Here is a 20451-nt window from a genome sequence, read left to right on the forward strand (position 1 = left end):
TGCAGAAGTCACCAACTGTCTGCAGAGTCAATAGCTAAAGACCTCCAAACCTCGTGTGGCCTTCAGATTAGTACAACAGCAGTGCATAGAGAACTTCATGGAATGGGTTTCCATGGCTGAGCAGCTGCATCCAAGCCTTAGATTAGAGTGCAATGCAAAACGTCAGATGCAGTGGTGTAAAGCACGCCCCCACTTGACTCTAGAGCAGTGGAAAAGTGTTCTCTGGAGTGACAAATCACGCTTCTCTGGCAATCTGATGGACGTGTCTGAGTTTGGCGGTTGCCAGGAGAACGGTACTTGCCTGACTGCATTGTGCCAAGTGTAAAGTTTGGTGGAGGGGGGATTATGGTGTGGGGTTGTTTTTCAGGGGTTGGGCTTGACCCCTTAGTCCCAGTGAAGAGAACTCTTAAGGCGTCAGCATACCAAGACATTTTGGACACTTTTATGCTCTAAACTTTGTGGGAACAGCTTAGGGATGGCCTCTACCTGTTCCAACATGACTGCACACCATTGCACAAAACAAGGTCCATAAAGACATGGATAAGCAAATGGAGGAACTTGACTGGCCTGCACAGAGTCCTGACCTCAGCCCAATACAACACCTTTGGGATGAATTAGAGCGGAGACTGCGACCCAGACCTTCTCGTCTGACATCAGTGCCTGACCTCACATATGTTCTTCTGGAAGAATGGTCAAACATTCCCATAGACACACTCCTAAACCTTGTGGACAGCCTTCCCAGAAAAGTTGAAGCTGTTATAGCTGCAAAGGAATTCCTCGCCGGCACCTGACGATTGCTGAGTATCACTGACGTGAGAGACCTGTGTGTAAACAACACAGGTCTCTCTCCTGCCAGCATTAACATGCTGTCGCTCTCAGGAGCTCAGTGAATCCAAGCCTAGTACTGCGATAGGTTGCCACCTGTGCAATAAGTCCATGAAATTTTCTTGCTACTAAATATCCCGCGGTCAACTGTTAGTGGTATTATAACAAAGTGGAAGCAACTGTGAACAACAGCAACTCAGCCATGAAGTGATAAGCCACGTCACATGACAGAGCGGGGTCAGTGCATGCTGAAGCGCACAGTGCGCAGAAGTTGCCAACTGTCTGCAGAGTCAATAGCTAAAGACCTCCAAACCTTGTGTGGCCTTCAGATTAGCACAACAACAGTGCGTAAATAGCTTCATGGAATGGGTTTCCATGGCCAAGCAGCTGCATCCAAGCCTTACATCACCTCACATCAAGTGCAATGCAAAGCATCAGATGCAGTGGTGTAAATTATGCCACTTCTGGACTCTAGAGTAGTGGAGATGTGTTCTCTGGAGTGACGTATCACGTTCTCTGTCTGGCAATCCGATGGACGTGTCTGGGTTTGGCAGTTGCCAGGAGAACCGTACTTGTCTGACTGCATTGTGCAAAGTGTAAAGTTTAGTGGAGGGGGGATTATGGTGTGGGGTTGTTTTTCAGGGGTTGGGCTTGGCCCCTTAGTTCCAGTGAAGGGAACTCTTAAGGCGTCAGCATACCAAGACATTTTGGACAATTTGGTTGTTTATGACATTAATGTTCATTAAAATAAAAAAAAGGTGCAGTGGAGGTCACATGCTCCCAGTCTAGTGGAGCTCCACTCTTCAGCCTCTGCTTGTTATATTAAAGTTCACTGGAAAAAAAAGGGGGGGGAGTGGAAGTCACATGTTTCCTGCCGAAAATAGAGCTCCATTCTACAGCCAGACCACTCCCGACTATCCAGTCAATCTTGGCGGAAGTTGGATGTCCAGATATCACAGGACTTCCGGTGGACGACTTGTTCCCTGCAGAGCGGGGCATTGTGGGAGCTTTCATTCTTTCCCCAGGCTCTGCACCCATTCACCAGTAGCTGGCGCTGTGCCCGTCCCCGGCTGCCAGCAGATGTCGCTGTTCCCCCGGATGATCCCGGTCCCCTGCAGCTGGCCCTGCGTGTCTCCATGTCCCCGGCTTGCGGCTAGTGATGGCGGCCTCCCTGGCTGCGGCGGATCCCGGGGCCCCGGCCGAGGACTCATCGGACAGCGAGCCGGAGCCTGAGCCGCAGAAGCTGAGCCGGAAAGTGTCTACGTCGGGACAGATCAAAAGGAAGGTGAGGAGGGGAGGTTGGGACAAGAAGGAAAGGTGGGGGCAGCTAGTGGCCGGGGACATGGACAACCTGCGGCCCTCCGACTACTGAAGGACTACAAGTCTCAGCAGTCTCTGGGCAGTCAGCCCGGCATGCTGGGACTTACAGTTCTACAGCACACTGATCGGCGCGATCTGGGGACAGCGAGAGCAGAGAGGCCATGGGAGAGATCCGGGGCGGATCATAGAGGGATGTCCATAGGGACAGGACACCGGGATCTGATCTATAGGGGGCACTGCACACCCACACAGGACAGCCATTGGCATACCCAGGGCACCAAATTCACAGCTGCCACTGTCAGACCATTGGCTGGACTGATGATTGGCGGAGCTGACCATTGGCTGGGTTAGCGATTGCCGGAGTTGACCATTGGCCAGGCTGACCATTAGCCAGGTTGACAATTCGTGGAGCTGGCCATTGGTTGGACTGATGATTGGCAGAGCTGATCGTTTGCTAGGCTGTCCATTGGTGGAGCAGACCATTGGCCGGGATGGTGATTGGCGGATCTAATCATTGGCTGGGCTGACCATTAGCCAGGTTGCCAGTTCGTGGAGCTGGCCATTGGTTGGACTGATGATTTGCAGAGTTGATCGTTTACCAGGCTATCCATTGGCGGAGCTGACCATTGGCCTGGCTGACAATTGGCTGGGTTGGCGATTGTCGGAACTGACCAATGGCTGGGCTGACCATTAGCCAGGTTGCCAATTTGTGGAGCTGCCCATTGGTTGGAGTTATGATTGGCAGAGCTGATCGTTTTCCAGGGTATCCATTGGTGGAGCTGACCATTGGCCGGGCTGGCAATTGATGGAACTGACCATTGGCCAGGCTGGTGATTGACGGAGCTGACCATTGGCTGGGCTGACCATTAGCCAGGTTGACAATTTGTGGAGCTGGCCATTGGTTGGACTGATGATTGGCAGATCTGATCGTTTGCCAGGCTATCCATTGGTGGAGTTGACCATTAGCCGGGCTGACAATTAGCCAGGTTGACAATTTTTGGAGCTGACCATTGGTTGGACTGACGATTGGGGGAGCTGATCATTTGTCAGGCTGTCCATTGGCGGGGCTGATCATTGGTGGAACTGACCATTGGCTGGGCTGACGATTAGCAGAGCTGATCAATTGGCAGGGCTGACGTTTGGCTTGCACTGACAATTGGCAGAGCTAATCATTTGCCAGGCTGACGACTTGCAGAGCTGTCCATTGGCCTGGCCATTGGTGGAGCTTACCATTGGGCAGGGTGAATGTTGGTGTAGCTGATCATTGACTGAGCTGGCCATTAGCCATGATTTTTAGGGTCATACTTGGTGTTGAAGTATTTTCTCTGGGATGTCCCTGCTCTGCTATATAAACAGAATGCACTGCAAATCTTTTTCTGCATTGCAGGTATTGAGAGCTGTCAGTGTGCTCTGGGATTTAGAAGCCTGTATAGAGATGAGGAACGATTGCCAAATGAATGAGTACAATAAATACTTCTCAGTGGAGAAGGAATGGTGGGGAACATAATTATAGGGGATACTTGTAGATAACCCAGCTTAGCAGAACGGGGCCCCTGGATATCGTTAATGGTTTTTAGGATTTTCCACAGAATGAATAAGTTAGACAATATAATACAGTTGCAGCATTGTTACAATCTGATTGTACAATCTCCTTTACATCTACCTAAAAGCATGTAGTGTTAGGACCTCCCTGATTGGACATTTAGATTGCATAGATTTAGTAGATCCAAAGTTGATTGTGCAGCCAGGTTGTAACATGTATGGTGACCGTTGGTATAAAGTGTCTGCGTCGAGGACCACCGCATGTCACAACTCAATGTCTGGTTTCCTGCAGACAGCCATGGTACATGTCAGCCTGCCGTTGAGTTGTACAGACTCCTTGATTGTAGCTGATCACATACACCCTTGATCCCTAGTGCAGATATACACTGATTATTGTGGTGTGTGGCCTTAATCAGCCTAAGGGTAGGTTCACACCTATGCAGGTTGCATTTAAGGCGTTTCTGCATTGTTTTGCATTTTTGCACTTTTTTGATTTTTGGCGTTTTTGATGCGTTTTTTTGTTAGGCAGATTTTAAACACAAAATGCATCAAAACCGCAATACATGCTTTTCTGCAGCGTTCTCATTGAAGTCTATAGAACCAAAAATGCAATGTTTTGCTTTCAAAAAAGTCCCTGATCCTTTCCAAAAAATGCACCGGGTGAAAACGCGGAGAAGTGAACCTGTCCCATAGGAAATCATGTTAAATGGACTGTACTGCGTTTCTGCAAAACGCAAAATGCTGCAGAAAATGCTTAGGTGTGAACCTAGGGTAAGAGCTTTCTGCATTTAGGAAATACATCCTTGTACCCACATGGCCCTGTACACAAGTACCCCTCAGATGTGCTGCTATTTCAGCCTGTCGGTGATTTTGACAAGGTGCTGGCAGCCCTCTGTACACACCGCCTGTGACTCATGAGTGCTGAAATACACCCAGATGTAAAGCTCTATGAGCAAATGCTTGAGCCCAGGGCCAAAAAGCAGGAGCAAAGCAATGTAAATTGACTGTTCATGGTGTTTGTAATTTTGTGTCAAGAAAATAATAAAAAAAAACCTGCTCTCTAAATCAAAAGGTGTGAGTCTGACCTAATGGAAACTATTTTAAAATCTTGGCAAATAAATGTTGGTATCTTGCAGGCAAGTGGTTGTTAGGATTGGTACAGATATATAGTGGTTAAAAAAAAAAAAAAACTCTTCAGGGGACCAGCACCTTGCGAGGCTTAGCCGTTCCTAACCCTAGGTTCACTCCTAAGTGCTTTGCAGAAACGCAGTACAGTCCATTTAACATGATCTCCAATGGGACACGTTGACATCTCTGCATTTTCACGCGGGGCATTTTTAGGAAAGGGTCAGGGACTTTTTTAAATGCAAAAAGTTGCATTTTTGGTTCTATAGACTTCAATGGAGACGCTGCAGAAAAGCATGTAGTGCATTTTTTATGTGTTTTGCATTTTAATCTGCCTAGCAACAAGAAAAAAAAAACCCCGCAAAACACGTCAAAAACCACATGTGCAAAAAAGCACTGCAGAAATGGATCAAACGCAAACTGCATAGGTGTGAATCTAGCCTTAACATGTGTTTTGTCCAATGGCTGCAGAATTGACAGATGTCAGTGATGATCAGTACTGTGGTAGACATCATTATGACAGGCTGGAATGGGAATTTTCAGTTGGTCCCTTGTACAGGGACAAGGAAATTAAACTGGTACAATGATCATGGACTTCATATGGCCTTCTGCAGTCAATGCTATGAGCACTAATCATGTACAAAGTGCAGTAACCTGTTGTAGATGTTTTATTAGAGTAACTAAAATGTTCTTTATTGAAATAAGAAAAATGACATTGATATGTTGTTTCCTATAGCTGACAATCAGAAATGTTATTTTATAGCTGGAATCCTTTGCTGTAGTGTAAAGCACATCATTGGCCTTCTATAGTGTTAATAGATTAAGAACTGCTTGTTCCTAATACACAGTAATTGAATTGTGGACGTTTATTAAATTAGCATGAACATGACAGTGATGTGGTGCTGAAAGGGAAACAGAAAATATATATGATGGTGAGACGAGTGTCTCACATATACTGAAGACTGCATAGTGTCACATTGAGGGTGTGAAGGTGTCGGCACGTTGTTCAGGGCGCTCAGCTCTGTGATAGAACAATATGTGATCCTGACTGCTGGCTATGGAAGAGGTGAGCACTTCACGGTGTTCTATATGTCGGGGGTTAACGTGGTATTAAACCCAAAAACAAACATTTAATGTATTGCAGCTTACCAAATCTTAGATGGGATGACTGCATTAGTTTTTTATTTTAGGCTTTCTTTATTCTATTTTCGTCCGGTGATCTGGCCAGTAAGTCTGTTTTTCAAAAGAACAAGCTGTACTGCAGGTGTATAAGTTGCAGGGAAGAGACACACCATTCGCCACTGGCAGGGGTGCTTTCAATGATTAGTTTTATTTATGTAACAGAGGTGTTGAAATTTAAAAAAAAAACTACTTGTCCAGGGACTAAATCAGTGCCCCAATCTACTTGTCTCTCTACTTGTGCAGATAATTTTTTTTTTTTTTTAACCAAAACTTGGTGGTGCGTATATGTGGGGATGGGGGTCCTCAATTTTTTTTTTTTGGGGGGGTGGATTGTATGTGCTTGGGTGTAACGTTTATTTTTTACAATGGAAAAAAAATACTTTTTTTTTTTCAGTCATGTAGGGGACAAAGGACTTTTTGGTGATAGGTTCTCTTTATAGAGGCATCCAGGGTCTAAAAGACCCTGCATGTCTCCCCTGTGCTCCACTGAATGTAATGTGGTGCACATCGCAGCGAATTACCTTCTTTCCTGGCTTCCATGACCGGGAATCTCTCAACGGGGACCCGGAAGTGACCTCATAACGTCTCTTCCAGGTCAGGACAAGAAGGGGAGGGGAGCAGACTTGTCCGTACTTCTCCCTCCCCTCTAGTCGACAGCAATGAGTCAGTCCCGGACCCGCAGATGGGTCCGGGGGGGTGGGTAGAGTTTGGAACTGTGTGGAAGCAATCGGGCGGCAGCACTCTGCCTGAATGCTTCCACCTGACAGGTGAGCCCGCTACTTGCCCGCACGAGGCCTAAGGGTAGAAAAAAAAACGACCTGCCCGGTGCCCAGAACTACATGTGTTGGGCGATAGGAATCGAACACCCCTGTGTAAAAAGGAACAAAACTGTTGCTGTAACTGCTTATAAAGTATTAGCTGGAGTTTGGCTTCACTTTGTTAGTGTATCCAAATCTGCTAATACATCTAACACTCCCCACCCCCCAGAATAACAATGGTGCTGTCCAAAGGTTCCCCCTGTGCTGCTTCATCCAGATTAAAGGCACTCTAATACAGGAGGAGTATTACTGGCCAGATCACCAGATAAATACAGAGGGGGAAAAAAGCCTAAAAAAAGAAAGCTAATGCAGTCACAACATCTCATGACTGGTAATCTGCAATATATAACATTTTTGGTTTTGGGTTTAAAACCACTTTAGGATAGGTTTACATGATATGCAGGCGTGGGGCCCATATCAAAGAGGCACTGCTGTTAGCAGGGGTAGGGGGGTTTCATTAACTGTCCATGGCACTCTTCTGGGAACCCATTCTGGGAACCACGTAGCACTATGTGGCTTGCCTGCACCTGTGATTTTGGGAAAGGTGCAGGGACCTTTTTTTCTGCTTTTGCCATAATGAATTGGCTGCTGAGGCCGCTGGGGAACTGGAATAGTGGAAATCCAGCCTACAGGGTTATAAGAAAAAGGCAAAACCCATAGCAACCTACACTTCATCATACAGAGAAAATGATTTGCCGCAGAGACAGAATATTATTAGGTAATGTTTTATATCTTTTATGTGCTATTTTGAGGAACATAACCAAAGTGTGACAAAAATAACTGCAAGGTGGTAGAAAAGGTTTTGAGACTAGTTTTGTAACACACCAACAAATGGCAGCACAAGGCTGCACACACAGTCACATAGAGCACCGCCCTTCATAAGTCAGTGGGCCAAAAGACATTGTCCTGTGTACATCGGGAGCTGTGCAACTGGTGCTATATTGACCATATGTGTTACCACGTCTGCTATTTCATCACGGACAGCAAGTTAGAACAAAGAGCAAACGTGAAATTCTGCAAGAAACTGGGCAAACCTGCTTCAGAGACGTTTGACATGATTTGGAAAATTTATGTTGATGCTGCAATGAGTTGTTCGAGGTGTTTTGAGTAGCACACATGCTTCATGAGTGAAAGAACATAACTGGAAGATGACGAGAGACCAGAAAGACCTTCAATGAGCTCAACCCCCGGCTTGTGCATGATGATCGTCAGAGAACAATCTACAACATTGCTGCCATTGTCTGTGCATCATATGGAACAGTCCAAGCAATCCTTACGTGTGATTTGAACATGCACCATGTTTCTGCCATGTTCGTCCCCAGGCTGCTAACCCAGGAGTAGAAGGAACATCGGGTCGAAGTCTGCCAAGAACTTCATCAGCGTGCCGTGGATGACCCGTCCTTCATGCCGAGGATCATTACCGGTGATGAGACTTGGGTGTACAGGTTTCATACAGAATTTTATGTTTGCTTTGTTCTAACTTGCTGTTCATCATGAAATAGCAGACGTAGTAACGCATGTGGTCAGAATAGCACCAGTTGCACAGCTCCCGATGTACACTGGATGATGTCTTTTGGCCCACTGACTTATGAAGGGCGGTGCTCTATGTGACTGTGTGTGCAGCCTTGTGCTGCCATTTGTTGGTGTGTTACAAAATTAGTCTCAAAACCTTTTCTACCACCTTGTAGTTATTTTTGTCGCACTTAGGTTATGTTCCTCAAAATAGCACATAAAAGATACAAAACATTACCTAATAATATTCCGTCTCTGTGGCAAATAATTTTCTCTGTATAATGAAGTGGTTAGGTTGCTATGGGTTTTGCCTTTTTCTTATAACCCTGTAGGCTGGATTTCCACTATTCCAGTTCCCCAGCGGTTTTCCTACGGGTATGCTTGCAATTTGCACGCATTCCTACACCTGTATATATGTGAACCTAGCAACAGAGGGGTGAGACAAGCCAGTTACCACTGACAGGGGTGCATACAATGGTCAGCCTTTATTCATTTATCAGGGGTGTGGACATTTGTTAAAAATCTACTTGTCCAGGGACTAAATCGGGGACCTAATCTACTTGTCGCTCATGGCAATCTACTTGTCCGGATAAAAAAAAAAATGTAACCAAATTTGTATTGAAATCTGAGGTGATTTTAGGAATGTCTGTGGCTTTTGAAAACGAAAGCGGCTTTATGGCGACTTAGGGCTCATGTACGCTACAGCTGCTAAACTGACGTTTAGGAGCTTTCTGCCTTTTTTTTCAGCAGCCCCTGAACTCTCCCTAATGTTTTCCTATGTGTCCATGTACACATAGTCATTTACAGTTGTTTACAGGCAGTTGAGTTTACAGTCGTTTTTTTGAACGCACCAAACTTGCGTTTAGGAGTAGATTTTACCGGCGTTTCTAATGCCAAACACTTGTAAACACGGTTAACCGCATTTATAAGTATTTGCGTTTAGAAGCAGTTTTTAAACTGTTCCATATCCAGATGCTGTCTAGAGCCATTTTTCATCATAAGAAATGCATACAAAGCGTTTTCTGTGTATTCAAATGGACCCAGTACACCAGTGCAGTCAGTTCCAGGTTTCGCGTGAAGGAAAAAATGGTAATACATGCTGCATTATGCTCATGATGGGATCCATAGTGAATACAACCAGAAAAGACAGGTCATCTCAACACATACTGCTCTCTCTGCTTCTGCTCTCTCTATTTCTCTCAAAATGTCTGAAACAGTTAATTATTTACTATTTTGCAGTGCATTCTGGGCATTTTGGAAGGTCTCCTGAGGTTATCTTTTAAAAATGCTTCTAAAGGCAAACGCGCATAAACGCAGTATGCAGACGCGATTAAACTGCCGATTTTTAACCTACGTTTTCCAGCAGTCAGTTTCCATTGTTCAGATGTTTTCTCCAAACACCCCGTATACATGAGCCCTTAGTCCTCATGCACACTGGACGTTTTTACAGCGGCTTTTGATGTTTTTTTCTACAGCTAGTAAACTCCCCAGCATGTTATCCTATGTGTCCATGCACACATACACTGTAATCAACGTTTTTTGGCTGGAACGTTTCTTGGCTGGAAAAGAAACCCAGAACTAGTGGGTTTCTAGAGGAGTTTTTTAGCTGTACAAACACTCGAATGCTGAAAAATGCGGTAAAATGCTGCAAACCAGCGTTTTGTGAAGGTTGTTTGACCCAAAAAAATTTTTTTTTGGTAGAAAATGACGCGGCTAAACGCTAATGCAAAAATACTAAAAAAAAGCTGAAAAACTCATGTTTTTAACGTGACTTTACACAGGTAACGTTACCAGCGTTATCAAAATGCCCCGTGTGCACGGAGCCTTAACCCCTTGGTGCCGGCGTCTCGCGGCCCTATAAGGGTTTCAGAAGCCGGGAGGCGGGGTGGGGTTTAGAGTCATGTGACCACCGTGACACGACATCACGGTGGTCACATGATCGGGAAAGGTCCCAATCGAAAGGAGATCGGGAGCTTTCCATGAGTACCGGACATGTGTGCTGGGAGCGCGCGCTCTCAGCACATATGTCTTTTTTTAATAGAACACAAATGTGCGGCCGCTCAGCATCTAGGCCCAGACGCCGGGAGGCCACACATTTGCATTCGGCCGGTGCCGAGAGGTTAATGTTTCTAACATTGCTCTGTTTATCTGCTAGCACCCGGGGATTAGCAGGGAAGGGAGGGACCTTGCAGTGTAATGAGCACCGATTGGATGCTCGTCAGGAAAGGGAGTGTCTGACTCCTTTTAACGTTTTTGAAGCACATCAGCTGATCGAGTAAATACAGCATGGGCCCCAATGAAGAAAAAAAAAAACAACTTTATTCCTTCAGGCTACATTTGCACACAGAAGCATTTGGGTGCTCAGTACCATCAGCCAAATCAAACTTGGGTGTCCCCTCCGTTAGGCCCCGTTCACACCTGGGCGTTTTGGGATTGCGGCAGAATCTCTGCGATTCTGCCCACAATCTCAAAGCACACTACAATCACAAAATGCAGGTTCAGGTGTCATTATTTTCAATGGCACCTAAAACACAGTGCGGTTTTACCGCTATTGTCATGCAGTTTACTGCATGGCAGATCACATCACGTGAAGCTTGTTTCCCAAAGAGGAGCAGGAGCTTCTATTGGGCGTCAATCACACGATGTGATTTGCCTCAATTGTTGTGCAGTTCACTGTGCGGCAATCCCCTTCTTTTGGGTGACAAGCTTCATGCAGTCAGATTTGCCACCTGACAATCGTGGCAAAATTGCATCACGTTTTAGGTGCCGTTGAAAATAATGGCACTTGAACCCGCGTTTTGCGATTGTGGGAAGAATTGCTGTGATTCTGCTGCGATTCCAAAACTCCAAAGTGTGACTGGAGCCTTCCTGGTTCACATGCAATTCTGGATGTGTATATAAAGTCACAGGTTTGCATGACAGGCTAGATATTATGTGTTCCTATTAAGGTGGTTCACACAGATGCGATCCACACGCATTGCGATTTGAGTGCCATTTCGAAAGGGTCCTGTGCAAGTTAGGATAGGATTGCTATTGACAGAAGTTTTTGCATTGAGGTCAACGGGAGGCATTTATTGCATTGAGGTAAGCAGGAAGCGTTTTTGCATTGAGGTCAATGGCACATGATTTTGCATTGAGGTCAATGGCACATGATTTTGCATTGAGGTCAATGGCACATGATTTTGCATTGAGGTCAATGGCACATGATTTTGCATTGAGGTCAATGGCACGCGATTTTGCATTGAAGTCAATGGCACGCGATTTTGCATTGAAGTCAATGGCACGCGATTTTGCATTGAAGTCAATGGCGCACGATTTTGCATTGAAGTCAGTTATACTTACCTGAGCCCGATCCAGCCATGTGCATGAGAGCAGCGGCTTTCCTGCCTCACTGCACAGATTGGCTTCCACTGCTGTCAATCAAGTTCTGTGACGAGGGCACCGGGGGTATCAGTGGATCCAGACAAGGCAGCTCGGGAGTGAGCATGCATGAGTACCTCCATAAGAAGCTATAGGGGAGGAGCAAGGAGAGCTGGCGAGAGACCCCAGAAGAAAATTGGGGCTGCACAAAGAAGGTACCTATAACATGGTTATTTTAAAGAGAAAAAAAGGGAACCTTTAATGTGTAACTTGTTAGCTAAGTCCATTTAAATCTGCTAGCCCATCTAACATTACCCTCTTCCCAGACTGGAGATGCTGCTGTATTCAGGTGTCTCCTTTGCTTCTCCAGTAGAGTGGAGACACCCAAAAATAGGAAGTGTGTTACTGGAAGGATCACCAGGAGAAAATAAAGGGGGAAAAAAGCCTAAATAAGAAAATGAATGCAGCTATCAGACTAGAGAATTGGTGAGGTGTAATATAATACATTTTTGTTTTTGGTTTAACACCACTTTAAAGCTGAACTCCAGACGGTTTCAGCTTGGAGCTATGTAAGTATGTATGTGCTGTAACTGTGGGATCCACCTGGAAGCTGAAAATCAGTGTAGTGGGCACTGAGAACACAGAGATTTCCACTGACTTCTGGGTCCTATGCTAAATGACTGCCCTGCTGTTTACTGGACATGGAAGGTGCTTGCTCGAAGGGGTGGTGACATTGCAGTCTCCACCTCATCCACTCAGGGAACAATTTGTATTCATTGAGACAATGCATAGTGTTGTCTTAATGGCTTCATTTTGAACGAGCGATCCCCTGTGTTCGCTAAGCAGCAGGACAGTCGCTTGGCACTGGACTCAGAAGCCATTCGGAAGTGACACATATACTGTCTATCTATTGCTGCGACAAATTGTGAGAAATACCTCTTTACTGTTGAAAAAGAAGGTAGGACATGTTGGCGTAAATTGTGTCCCATGTAAGTATTGTACCGCATCCATGAGACAATTCTGTGACCGATTCCTAAACACCTTAGCAGGACATGCATGAGTGGTAAGTCCTGCCATTTGTTGCACTACAGATAGATTTCTGAGTATCGAAAACGACATGTACTGATTTGGTCCCGCTACCTCCGGCAGTGGGATTGATGTGTGCAGGAGATAATGCCATGTGGTTGGCTGACAGCTTTGTATACAGTACATTCGCAGAGGGATTTGTTCAGGAGTTTTTTTTTTTTTTTTATTGTTTTTTCAAGTTGTGATTATGTATTCATTGTAATAAAGGAGTATATTAAAACATTCCTTTCCATCATCCTTCTTCTTTTGTATTTCAGTTGGTTTCTGGTTGGGATGTGTTTTGTGATCTTTTTTTAACCTTTTCTTGCATTAATTGTTCTGTTTTATTTCTGCTTTCGCCGTCTTGGTGAACTGTCGTTGCGTTTTTTTTTTTTTTTATTTACAAAGCCACATGATTTTAAGTTTTTTTTTTTTCTTTTTTTGCATCAAAATTTTCATATTTTCTGCATTTAGCTCTGCTTCACATCAGTGCGGCTTTAAAGTTGCGCTACTAAAGCAAAATTTCAAATCCGATGATCAGTGCGATTTTAATGTGCGATTCCATTGCAGCTTGCAACCTCATTAAACAGGTGTTAATGCAAGTCGCAATGAAATCTCACAAAAATAGTGCAGGAACCTTTTTTCAAAGTCGTTGCAACTTGAGTTGCAACAATTTGAATAGTTTTATTGTTGCAAATGGGTTATGACTTATCATATGATTTTTGAACTGTCCAATGATGAACTTGCCATTGACACCTGATAGAACCTAGTTGTTACTGCCAGCTAGAACACAAACACGTACAGCAGATCTTTTTAAGAATTGTAAGACAAAAATAGTTAAAATTAGGAAATAAAGCACAGTTCTGAAAATACTTCAAGCCACATCCTTTGGTGGCTTGACTCTAATGTTTCAGAGAAACTGAGAAAGCGATGGGTTTTGAGGCAGGCAATGTACTGGCTTTTTTTCTTGTGAATATGTTTAGTTACCAAACGGCAGACCTAAAAATGTAATTGAAGGAAGGGTATTGTTCCTCATTTTTAAACTTTTGCAAAAGGCAAACATAAAAAAAAAATTTTTGTTCCTCTTATTTTTGTAGAGTAGTGGCGTTATCTGATAGGATGCTGTTGTCAGGTCCCAATCCTACTGCTTTGGTGCGTTGCAGTGCATTAACACAGATACATGAATGTGCTTTATTTCACATTTTGTATTATAGCAGCCTTTTTGGAATGGATTTGCAGCTCAGCACAACGACAAAGCACCACATCACATAGATGATGTCCCCGAGTGCACATTGTCTGTGTTTGGGAACCCACACCAACACGACCGTCAAAATGGGAGCAGTGGCTGTGTCCATGCTGCTGCATCCCATCTGACATAAATAGAACTCCTGTGCGTTCCCATGCAGGCAAGCATGGGCGTACGATTAAATATGCCTGTGTGAATGAGGCCTTAAAGGCACTGTAAACATTCAAATGTTTTGTCATTTTATCTAGGTATTGGTGTAGTTCTATTCACTGTGTCATTGGTTTGCCTTACCTCACATGTGGCTGTAGTATGTAGTGTTATGCCTGATCGATTCTTCTATGTCCATGTATTCATCCACCTAGCTTGTCCCTATTCTCTAAAGGAACGGGCAACTCTTTGTTTTAAGACATGCAGCGCCCAATCCATGCCTCACTCTGTGTTGCATCACAAATGTGAGAGTGCTAATGTGATGAAAGCCTGCATGAATGCTCTACCTCTTTGTGGCTGTGTCAGATCTAATTATACCAATGTAAGACAGAGAGATCCAGGGATTGTGGGATACATAGTTTCCGTAAGAATTTAGTAAGTGTTCGTTATCAGACAGAGGTCGTGCATTAACCAGCACAGTGCCATGCTGCATGCCTCATGCTTGGAGACAAACCGAAACCTCAGCCTGTATAGAGTAAAGCTTCACATTCCAGTATCAGTGTGTACAGGGCAACAAATATCACCATGAAACTACATGATCAGTGCACAGCGTATACAGGTGAAAAACACAAGATGCACATGTGAAGGATTATGAAGCCTTTAAAATGAATGGCACCACACCATCGACCATGTTTTAACCACCTGCCGCCCGCCATATAGTACAATTACGGGTGCAAGGTGGGTCTCTCGTTCTAGGACGACTTCCTATGATGTCGTACCATTCTAACCCTGCATGCGCGGCTCCGGGAGTGCGCAGCACGGCGATTGGTGGTGCGCTGTGTCCCTCAGACACAGCGGATCACCGATCAACAGAAAGAGCCGAAGATGTCAGCTCGGTCATGTGATCAGCTGTGTCCAATCACAGCTGATCACATGTAAATAGGGAAATGCCGGTTATAGGCATTTCTCTCCTCACGAGCTGTCACGCTGACAGCTCGAGAGGACAGGAGAGCCGGTAATCGGCATCCCTCAGAGGGGGCATCTACACTGATCATCAGGGCACTGAGAATCAGTGTGCCCTGATGATCAGTGTAGCCCCAGCTGTGCCACCTGTCAGTGTCCATCAGTGCCAGCTGTCAGTGCCCATCCATGCCACCTGCCAGTGCCCATCAGTGCCACATCAATGCCACATATCAGTGCCTACCAGTGCACATCAATGCCACATATCAGTGCCCATCTGAGCTGCCTTTCAGTGTCACCCATCAGTGTCAGTCAGTGCCACCTATCAATGCCAGTAGTGCCACCTATCAGTGCTGCCAATCAGTGCCGCCTATCAGTGCCAGTCAGTGCCACCCATCAGTGTGCATCAGTGCCCGTCAGTGCTGCCTATCAATGCTGCCTATCAGTGCCATATATGAGTGCTGCCTTTCAGTGCCCATCAGTGATGCCTGTCAATGCCCATCAGTGCCTCCTCATCAGTACCCATCAGTTCCACCTATCAGTGTCCATCAGTGCAGCCTATCAGTGCCCATCACTGTGCAGCCTCAGTAGCGCACATCAGTGAAGGAGAAAAATCACTTATTTACAAAATTGTGTAACAAAAACTAAGAAAAAACTTTTTTTTTTCAAAATTTTCAGTGTTTTTTGGTTTGTTTAAGAAAAAATAAAAAACCCAGAGGTGATTAAATACCACCAAAATAAAGCTTTATCTGTCACAAAAAAAATTACAAAAATTTCATATGGGTACAGTGTTGCATGACCATGAAATTGTCATTCAAAATGTGACAGCGCTGAAAGCTGAACATTTTACCTGGGCAGGAAGGGGGTATAAGTGCCCGGTAGGCAAGTGGTTAAAGCAAAGCACAGATGTGATGTCATTTTATATGGGTGCAGAATGCTGTACAGCATGAAGAAGGTGTCGCCACACATCCAGGCATTTGCATGCGTATGGGGATGATTGAGCATCCCTGGATGCAAACTGCCTGTGTTCAGGGCTGCTCATCTGTCTCTGTATGAATGCAAACACTCAGATGTGCAGTGACGCATGTAAAGCTACAGCTTGTCAATGATTTTTACAGACTACTATGAGCAAACACCTGTCACTCCCGGGAGGCTCCTGGCATCATAAATACTCACCACCTTCACGCTTTAGGGCCCTCTGCATCCATGTGAATGAGCCCATAAAGTATATGAAAACCTAATCACTATATTCTTATATCAACTTTAACATGTAATCTAATTTTCAGTATTTTTAACCACTTCAAGTCCGGACAGTTTCACCCTCTTCCTGCCCAGGCCAATTTTCAGCTTTCAGTGCTATCACACTTTGAATGAGAATTGCACGGTCATGCAACACTGTACCCATATGAAATTTTTAGCATTGTTTTGAGACAGATAAAACTTTTATTTTGGTGGTATTTATTAACCACTGGGATTTTTATTTTTTTTGCTATATAAATGAAAAATTAAAAAAAAAAAGTGTTTTTTCTTATTATACAGGATTTATATAGCGCCAACAGTTTGCTCAGCGCTTTTCAATATAAAGGGACACAAAATACAACAACAGTACAGCTCAATACAAGAGGGTTAGGAGGGCCCTGCTCCTTGGAGCTTACAATCTAAGTGTTTTTAATTTTTGCAAATAAATAATCTTTCTTCATAAATCTTGGCCAAAATGTATTCATCTATCTTTTTAGCAAAAAAAAAAAAAAGACCAAATTAGTTTATAACCAAAAATTCTAATTTTTATTTTTCTTTATATTTTTTTTTTTTACATACTGTCGCCCTAGCAGTACAATGTAACCATAGTGACACTGTACTACTTGTGGGGGGTGATAAAGATTTTTTTTTTCTTTTTTTTTACAATTGATTGCTTTTACACCCATAAAGGCTGTAAAAGCAATCATTACTCCTTCTCTCTGGCTGCATTCCTGCAGCCATTGAGAAATACTGTGGGATCTGTGATTGGTCACAGCTTGTCACATGGTACAAGGCTGTTGTGAATAGCTTTGTACCATGTGACCTCTGTGATCATTCACAGATTACACAAGTAGTAAGCAATGATGTCAGGAAGTGACATCTTGTTTACTACTCTGCAATGTGATCATAGATTGGCTAATCAGTGATCAGGTGAATCAGGACCTCACACAGAGATCCCTTACAGCTATCTGCGTTCCGCTGTGTCCTCCTGATACAGCGGGCACCAATCTCGGTGCTGTGCCCTCCCAGGCAATGATGCGGGGGGACGTTTAGAAACGTCCACCCGCATTGGCAGCGCTCCCGTCCGGCCGTTTATCGGCATGGGCCGGATGGGGTTATATATACAGCTTTAAAAATATTAAAATATTACTTTGTGATCACACCATGAAAATCTTGGCTGTCTCCCAGTTGTGCTTGTGTTTTGTCGCCCCGTCACACAACCGGCTATTTGAAAATGCCTTGCACAGTTGTCACTGTCAGGAAGCCACCCCCTGAGAATGTAATGCATGTAGATGGGCTGCAGAAGCTCAGTACTACTAGATGCAACAAAGTATGAAATAAAGGTGAAACAAATGTTACATTTAAAAAGGTCAGTTATTTTGTATACCCAGTGCTTCAGCAAAGTAAACGTCATTCTCTTAGAATTTACAGTGTATCTAATAGTATTTACAAGCCATAATATGCCCCACTGTCTGTGACTGGCAAGACTTGCTGGTACTTGTAGTTTTTTGGTTTTTTTTCACCTGAAGGGCCACTGAGTCAGGCTGTCAGAGAGTGCTCTGGTCTTAAAGCCAAAGTGAATATGACAGTAAGAAGTAACACAGAACTGAGTGGTATGCAGTAGCTCAGTAGGACAAATAGCATAGACAAGCTGTGATGGTTTTCAGATGGAAGCAGTGCAAATTATATAATACATTCGTGACGTAAATGCTGTCGTAACCCTGCAGGATGTTCAATTGATATAATTGATAAGTAGTGACTGGGTTATTTAGCATGCAAAAAACTATAACAGGTCATTTATTGTAATGTATAATTTACTTGCTACTGCACACTAAGCTCCAGAACTTGAATGTTTCATAACCGGTATAAGAGCTCCAAGGCTGTGATTTTCTGCCTTTATATGGTTAAAGAACTCCACAGAAGAGTTATAGCTATACAGGCTTAGATTGCTCTACCTAAGCCCCGTGGACTAAACAAAGCAAATCCGTTGATTCCCCCTATCCATACTAAGCAGCACGGATGGAGGAATCTGCACCTGCAATCTGCCTGTTGTAGTCAGACAGCCACGGCTGCCTGAATACCTGAACAGCGACAGTGTCTGATTGGATGCAGTGATTGTTTGGCCAACAAAATCCCCACCTGGCTTAAACCAGCCATACATGGGTTGAATTGCAAAAGGATTTTCTTTCGAAAATCTTTTGTAAGCATTTTCGTTTGAATTTCGAAATGATTAGTGGGTCACCGAAACCATCGATTTTCGTGCGACTATTGAATTTGAGTGACCGGACATGTTTGGAAAATTTTTGAAAAACGAATGAATTTCAAATCAATGTTGGAAGAATTGTGCAGGAAATATAAACGAAAGAGAAATGGGCATAAGCTGTGACCTGGAAAGGAATGAAAATTCTTGGCCACGAAAAATCTTTTCTGTAGCAACAGTGAAATTGAAGGCTTGGTTGGTTGAATTTCGAAATCAATGGTGGCACTGTTGGATTACAAAATTTCCGATTTTCGAAAGAAAATTTGTTCGGAATTCGACCCACCTATGGCCTGCATAAATCGACTTTTAAACTGACATTAGTTGGGTCTGGTGATGCCAACAGGGTCACCCATGGTTTTAAATTCCTGTTGTGTATGGCTAGCTTACAGTGAAGCTAAAAACCCACTGTCAAAACTTACAAGTAGGCATGCTCTTTATTTTGGAAGAGACATGCAATGTCTCTTTTGCAATAAAATACACGTATTTATTACAGGTATTTATATAGTGCCGTCAATTTACACAGCACTTTACATGTATATTTTACAGTCACATCAGTCCCTAACCCTCAAGGAGCGTACAATCAAAGGTCCCTAACTCACATTCATACATACACATGCTAGGGCCAATTTAGACAGGAGCCAATTAACCTACCAGTATGTCTTTGGAGTGTGGGAGGAAACCGGAGTACCCGGAGGAAACCCACGCAGGCACAGGGTGAACATGCAAACTCCAGGCAGGTGGTGCCGTGGTTGGCATTCTAACCATCGACCCTAGTACTAGGCGGAAGTGCTAACCATTTAGCCACTGTGCACTTACCTGTTCACTGTTTTCTGCTGGCTTGATCCTTTTAATCTGGGATCACTGATGCACAGTACGCCAGCCAATGATGATGGCTGAAGACTGGCACCCAGCAGAAGATGCCAATGAGGGACAGGGACCATTGAGGGAAGGTAAGTTTTGCTCCGCTTTAAGGGCTTGTTCACACCAGGGCTTGGGCAGCACCATTGTGCACAAAAAAAAAATAGACAAGTTGCATTTTTAAGCAGCACATTGTGACGAGCTGTAGCTTATCACAGCAAACTGCCACACACTGATTTAAACAAACTGGAAAAAAGGAAAAAAACAAACACTGCAATACATTGTACAATGTACACCTTAATGCATGTCTACCCTAAGTTCTAATTATGTCCATTCTATAGAATTCAGTAGAAGGTCTGTCTACCTAAAAGGGTTATTTTAGCTATAGCTGGTGGTTGGTTGATTGAGATACTCACTGCTTGCCTATATACTTTGCCAGTTGGTGTATGGAATAACCCCAGAGATTTCATTTCCTGCTTGTGTGATTGGCTCATTGATTTTCCCAGCAGTCTGTGCTAAGATACAAGTTAGGTTTTAGGCATCTTCTGCAACAGAAATTTAGATTTTGGGGAGATTCTCCTAAAGGGTTAATCACTTCTAAAGGAATACAGACCCTGCCACTCTCCTCGTTAGAGCCCTGCAAGTGCATCTACTGATCAAAAATGAAAAATCACTCCCATTCAGAATCAGTCCTGCACAAGACATGATTCAACAAAGAGCTATTCTTTCAGCCTGGATTCACATATATGCGGTCCGGTATATCGCATGTGATTTGCACAGGAACCGCACTGCATTCCTGTGCAAATCACATGAGATTTTTATGCGGTGCGATTGGAGCCATACATTTTGTATGGCTCTAATTGCACCGCACCCGCAGCAAAAAGGTGCAGGACCCTTTTTTGGGTCCACACTAGAATACTGGGTATTCACACCTATGCGATCCGATTCTGCATATCGCACTGCGTTTTGCAGACTGCTTTCGGGGTGTTGTT

The 20451-nt window shown here is 44.1% G+C and overlaps 1 protein-coding gene across 4 annotated transcripts in view; it reads left to right on the top strand.

The window, feature by feature from the left end:
- Positions 1-1891: 1891 nt before the first annotated feature.
- Positions 1892-20451, top strand: part of DGKD (diacylglycerol kinase delta) — a 136341-nt gene continuing 117781 nt past the window's right edge. For 3 of the 4 annotated variants that reach the window (XM_089665735.1, XM_089665741.1, XM_089665754.1), the window contains exon 1: positions 1893-2110. In XM_089665735.1, the coding sequence (XP_089521861.1) occupies positions 1985-2110 (126 nt within the window). In that variant the 5' untranslated portion in view covers positions 1893-1984. Of the gene's footprint in view, positions 2111-20451 lie in introns of all 4 variants that reach the window. The other variant, XM_089665748.1, reaches the window with a different exon arrangement.

Source organism: Staurois parvus, unplaced genomic scaffold (assembly GCF_062004578.1).
Source record: "Staurois parvus isolate SC_StPar_1 unplaced genomic scaffold, SC_StPar_1.0 ptg000049l, whole genome shotgun sequence".
Taxonomy (NCBI): Eukaryota; Metazoa; Chordata; class Amphibia; order Anura; family Ranidae; genus Staurois; species Staurois parvus.